The 6,000-nt window shown below is 45.5% G+C and overlaps 1 protein-coding gene across 2 annotated transcripts in view; it reads left to right on the top strand.

Annotated features, from left to right (window-relative positions):
• The window catches only part of cdh24a (cadherin 24, type 2a), a 39,526-nt gene that overhangs the window by 337 nt on the left and 33,189 nt on the right, over positions 1-6,000 (top strand). For both annotated transcript variants that reach the window (XR_014597234.1, XM_084010606.1), the window contains exon 2: positions 4,067-4,859. Coding sequence is in view for 1 of the 2 variants with exons in the window: in XM_084010606.1 (XP_083866732.1) it covers positions 4,221-4,859 (639 nt within the window). In the remaining variant the exon portion in view is untranslated. The remainder of the gene's footprint in view (positions 1-4,066; positions 4,860-6,000) is intronic.

The following is a 6,000-nucleotide window of genomic DNA, read 5'->3' as shown; positions in this document are numbered from 1 at the left end:
GGCCAGTATAAGGAAGTAACCATATTTGGACTTTGAGGGGTGGATCTGGATCCAGTCATCTTTGCTAACTGCATAGGTAGCGTCATAGCGACCTGTCAATCAGCAGGTAAGCCCCGCCCCCAAAGCATCATCCTCTAAATGGACCATAATGTACTAAATGAACATCATGCTGGATTGAAGAAGACTTGAAACTAGAGATTGAGACCATAAATTCATGTTTACAATGTTTACTGAGATAATACATCAAGAGATAAGTAGGCTCATTTTCACCTACGAGGAGTCACCCCCTGGTGGCCGGCAGAGAGAACAACTTATCTGATGCGGGTTATGAAACTCATTTATTCCACATCGTCATTGGTGTCAAAGGTTCAGAGACAGAATGGGGGGTCAGACTGGTTCCTCCTGATGAAGGTCATCTCAGAGGAGAGGAACGGGGAGAGCCGGGAAGCCGGAACAGGATGGTGACGTTTTGATGTGTCATGCGGGCAACCCGCCACCAGGGGGATTTAAAAGCTTTCAAAGAAGAAGTTTCATGTTACGATGCACAGCTACTTGAAGAGTCAAACAAAAGAAACTCAACTCTCGATTCATCTTCCATCGTTGTTCTGGGGTGCTAGGTGATCGTATTTCTGATGCTTATTTAATACTTCACACAAACACCGACGCCGATATGTCCCACATCACGCTCTCTCTGGTTCCTCAGAGCTGTTAAGCTGCAAAACCAAAGTTCAGTATAAACAGTGCTATTGTGGTGTATCTACTGTCTGGGATTATGTCTGGGTAAAAATGTCTTATATGAATCACCCCCCCCCCCCCACCCCCCCCTCCCTCAGGGGCCCCAGTGCAACCGGCCCCGTGCTCGCTGCATCGTCCACATTTACGCCCCCTGGTCATATCACTTAAGCCTAAACTGTGTCAGGCCTGGACTGCTGAGTACAGCAGGACTCTCCTCAGCACCAGTCTGATCTGGAGGACTTAAGAGATTTCCCTGAGAGCAGCAGTGAGGCTGGATGAGAGGTCTGCAGGACCGACAGCGGCGGCGGTGGCAGAGAAAGCCAGAGAAAGATGTTTTAATGGAAGTGAATCCGTCCACATCTCAGCGGTGAAAGCCAGCCAGCCCCCCCCCACCCCCCATCTCCCATCCCTCCCTATGTTAAAGCCTGACATGCACAGGGCTATTTTTAATAAAAACCAAAAAGCCTTGTTGCAGTGCAGCGACACAGAGTGAGTGAAGTGAGACAGAAACAGCGATTTTGCAATTTGGAGCCGATGTCACCGCTCATCATCCCACCCGAGCCGGCAACGGCGTCCGCACGCTTTCATCCTCCATCCCGGCCTCGCATTGCACTCACAGGCGCGTCGTCATGGCGAAGCTCGCCAGCGCTGAAGACTTCAAACAAAGCTGAATGACATCTACTGCTGGCAATGTGTTTTTTTTTTTTTTTTTTGGGTGAAGGGAAGCAAAACCGGTGGAGAAGGAGTGTAAGCCGCAAGCTGAGTGGATTGCAAATACACAACAGGAGACATGGGGAGGGGGGTGTTTGGACGAGCCACTTATTGTGTTTTGCTCGATTTTGGGAGACGATGCTGAACACGAAGCATTACATGTGGTTAACTAAGCAAGATGAAAGATTCAAGGGTGACTTTTCCTCCTTCCAAGAAGAGAGTTACTTAATTACTCGGAGAAAGTAGGTCATTTTCTGGAAGAGAACATTGGTTTCATTTTGCATACGAAGCACGTCAATCTGGATGTATCGGAAACCGCTATGGTTCATGTTATATCAAAGGCCTGCCCCCCCCCCTCCCTCACCGGAGGCTTATTTTCATCTAAATGAAATTTTCAGTGTACATTTATTTACTCGTATCACAGACGAGGCCAGAGGATATTAAGAGGCTCCACTTCCTTTACGTTCGTTAGCCACCGCGCAAATCGTTACCGTAGTGAGGAAACGTCTCTCTGGAGCTTCGATTTTTCAGATTTCATCCGTGAAAAAGTGAAAGAGTGAAGGGGAGAGAGAGAGGAGGATGACATTGCAGAAAGGACCGCCAGTCGGACTCGAACCCGTTGCAATGAGGACTTAGGCCACATTCACACCGCACCTTTCCGTTGACAGACCTCATTGACTCTGCATGGGCTTGCGTCACATTATGCCAAAATGAATTGTGGGTCCACTCCGCTGCATCGCTTGCATGAACAAAAAAAGTTCAAAAGAAAGTTCAACTTTTTTGAGGCACCGACGGCCAATCAGATTGCATCATGCAAATATATGCAAATAAACTACTCTGACTCTGGCCAATAAAATCGCCTTTTTGGTACGACAAGCGGGAAAGAAAGCCGATGTAAACAAAACATCGAGGAATTGTTAACAATTGGGAACTGGCTTATTCTTTACGATCAGTTCCAGCATATATACACGGACTGAATTACTCAAACAAGTAGCAGCACTCTTCTGGCTATAATGGGATCCATTTTGCACTATAATAATAAGGAAAGTCGGAAGTTGCCTGAATAAGCCGGCTAGCAGGAAGCGATTTCATTGGCTGCTGGCTGCGTCCACAAGGGCATCTCCCCCATGCGCCAAACACGCCTTCCCTTGTCTGACACTGGTCCATCAACGGATAGGTACAGTCTGTATGTACCCTAAGCCTTGGTCGGGGCACCAATTCTACCACTGAGCTATCCAGTGCCCCCTCCCAGAGACTCACAATTCTTATGCAGCGGATAATGTTGGAACCGGTTGTCAAAAAGAGCCGTCGTGTCATAAAAAGTAGTTGTACAGCAACGCAGTGAGATGGTGTTCCTAATAAAGCGGCCCCCGAGGTTATGACTCACGCTGCATTGCTCTGTGTTTGCCTCCATTCGTGCATAAATAAACAGTCGTGATGAAAATCTACAATCTCAGCAGGAAGCGGCAAGGATGCAGGTGGAACGAGGATTCTCCGTCCCCGACACTTTTCAGTCCATAAAGTCTCAAAAGATCAACGGAGGAGATCCGACTCAAATGCTAACGACGTGCAGGTCATTAAACTTTTGGGAAATGAGGACAAGTCATTGATTAAATCATTTACGAGTGTAATTAATCTCTTTCGGGGGGACTTCATTTCGCCACGGGGCATCGAGGCGCGGGGACGCCGTCTCCAGGTGAATGCCATCAATCAACCGGTTTCCAGGTAGTTGTGTGTGACGAGGAGCAGTAAAGGACCCAAGCACAGACTCGCCGTCAGGCCCTCGGGCTCCTAATTAATTGAACATTTTTTAAGGAAGCCGCTTTAACTGTCTGAGAACTGTGATCGATAATAAGAGTATTAAGAGCAGCGAGGATAATCATATAAATAAGAGCATGTGACTTTTAATATAGAAGCTAAAATATGCCAATATTGTTTTTCCTATTTTAGTTTACTTATTCTAGCCTACTTGAATTTATTTACTTTTATAGACTACATTAGGTACTGGAGTTATTATTTCCTCTTTATATAAGTTTTTGTTTGCCTATTTTCCTGTATTTATATTAGCATGTTATCGTATTATTATTATTATTATTATGACACAGAGTTTAACGATATGACGTAGAGTTTTACGATATGATGCAGTTTTACGATGACGTAGAGGTTTGCGATAAGGCGCAGAGTTTAACGATACGACGCAGAGTTTAACCATATGACATAGAGTTTTACGATATGATGCAAAGTTTGTAGTCAGTAGCCTATATCCATTTTATTTGACATATTTTACTTAATTCGTATGACTTTTACTATTTTCAATGCCGTTACTCGTATTACTGCTTATATACTTTATATGTATTACTCTATTGTTTGCGTATGTTTATATTGTTACTCTATAATTTTTTTTATTCTTCTGTCATTTGCCATCAATTCTCTGCCACAAAAACAATTCCTTCGGGATGAATTGAGTTCTTCTGATCACAGCTGGCAGATCAGTTAAACTGATCTACAAAGTCAAACCAAGATCATCACAAGATTTCAAGATAATAACAAGATTACAAGATAATACGTCACATCGTCTCTTTGTCTTAATGTTTAACATTATAATTCTTGTGTTCTTCAGGTGATCCTGCATCATGAGTCCTGCAAAGGAACCAACGAGGCCAAACGAAGACTCTGACCTGAAGAAACCCCCGAATGCGAGATGGATCGTCATGGAAACCTGCATCTGATCAGCCGTTCCTCAGTTATTGTTTGAGACATTTTAAAGAGTTGCGATGGTGGCACGTGTTGTGCTTCTTTTCCTTTTATTCTGCAGAGGGGAAAGAAGCAGCACTTCGGCGGCCAGCGGCCTCTCGGAGGAAGATCAGGATTCGGAAGTTACATCGAGCAAAAGACGACAGGTTTTATCGCACCCGGAGTCCGTTGGCAACTTCACTGAGAGTTTCACGGAATTGGAAAAGGGTGACGTAAACACGCTGCCAAATGTGGCTTTTAGACTAAATGACAGAAGACCTAATGATGTGGACTTTAAGGATAATATAGCGAGACAAACAGTCACGCTTCATCATCCTGCCAAGTCCCTAATAGCCCAACACGGCCCTGAACTCACCGTGAACCGCCACAACAGAAGCAATTTGACTAATGGAGAGGTGGAAGCTGTAATTAATGCTCGCAGTCGGGCGTCAAGTTCAGCCGGGGAGTCCGTCCTGCAGCCCGAGATCCGTTTGGAGGCGGGTGACGTTGGCGGCGTGGTGCCCATGAGGACCCGGGGCTGGTCTAGAGGGGCCTCGGGGACTGGAGACGGCGAGCCAGCGGTGCCTCCTCGCTCCCACCGCCAGAGGAGGAGCTGGCTCTGGAACCAGTTCTTTGTGATCGAGGAGTACCGAGGGCCCGAGCCGGTGCTCATTGGACGGGTAAGTTGTCACATGATCAACCTGAATGGAGGTTTACTTGTGCATCGAAAAACATTTTTTTGAGAAAAAGATATTTTACTAAACTCTAAACTAAACATTTTAATGCATTCACGTTGTGGTGAAGCCATAGAAGTATAATAGAAGGAGAAAAGAGACACTTGTCAGTGGAAGGAGAAAATGGCGTTAAGTGTTGTCACAGCTCGATGGGAAAAGAAAGGACGCATCTCTGAAGACTGATGACTAGCTAGGTTAGGTAGCCAGTCAGACACTTAGCTAGGGAGCTAATTAGCTAGACATCTTGTCCTTCTCTGGAGCCGTGGAGGAGTTATCAACTCTGACGACCAAACATTTGGCTGATAACAGTTCTTATTGAGTTTAAAGCATCTTAACTTAACGCCACTTCTGTTGCAAACGTCGGTCCGTAAAAGGATCAACTGAACTGAACTGACCTAAAAAAGTATTGTGTTTGCGATAATAATTTCTCTACAAAATGTACTGTGCTCTGAATATGGCCCATCGCAACGAAACTGCATTGTGAATTATGTTACATTATATTACATTCATTTCTTAATTGTGTTACTAATGTTAATTTGTTAAAACAAGTCCACGTAGGGAGGAGGTCGGGTTGGTGGACGGGTCCAAAAACACAGGACTTTCACACAGGAGACTGATGTTAGTGTCCCATCTAAACCAAGTACTTTTGTTGTGTTTTTGTTTTCTTCCAATTTTGCTGGTTTTTACTGACCCTAACTATGTTGTTTTGCAGAATGTTTTGTATCAAACTGCAACTTCTCAGTCCAGAATCCGTTTCCCTGTAATTGAGAGTCCAGATTAGTTGTGTGGAAACGTTATTTTCTCGGAGACGCCGTTGCATCACACGCCCAAGTGTGACCGCTTGTAATTGCCACGTTGCTTCCCTCCACTCGTCACACACTTGAGGGTCACGGTTGCCACACCAGCAAACCTCAAAGCTGCTGGTCGTCTCGTCTGAGATGATTAAATCCACGGCACACACCTGAAACATCGGATCCTCAGGGTTCTTTACCCGTAGCGTCTCACAGTCGGCGCCGCTACGCCCGGAGGCAGGATTATATCAGCTGTAACGCTAACGGGGGGAGCTGCCAGCCACTTTGCAGCGAGC

The sequence above is a fragment of the Eutrigla gurnardus genome (genome assembly GCF_963514095.1).
Source record: "Eutrigla gurnardus genome assembly, chromosome: 6".
NCBI lineage: Eukaryota > Metazoa > Chordata > Actinopteri > Perciformes > Triglidae > Eutrigla > Eutrigla gurnardus.
The sequence above is the reverse complement of the archived record's forward strand: the minus strand, read 5'-3'. Positions and strand labels throughout refer to the sequence as shown.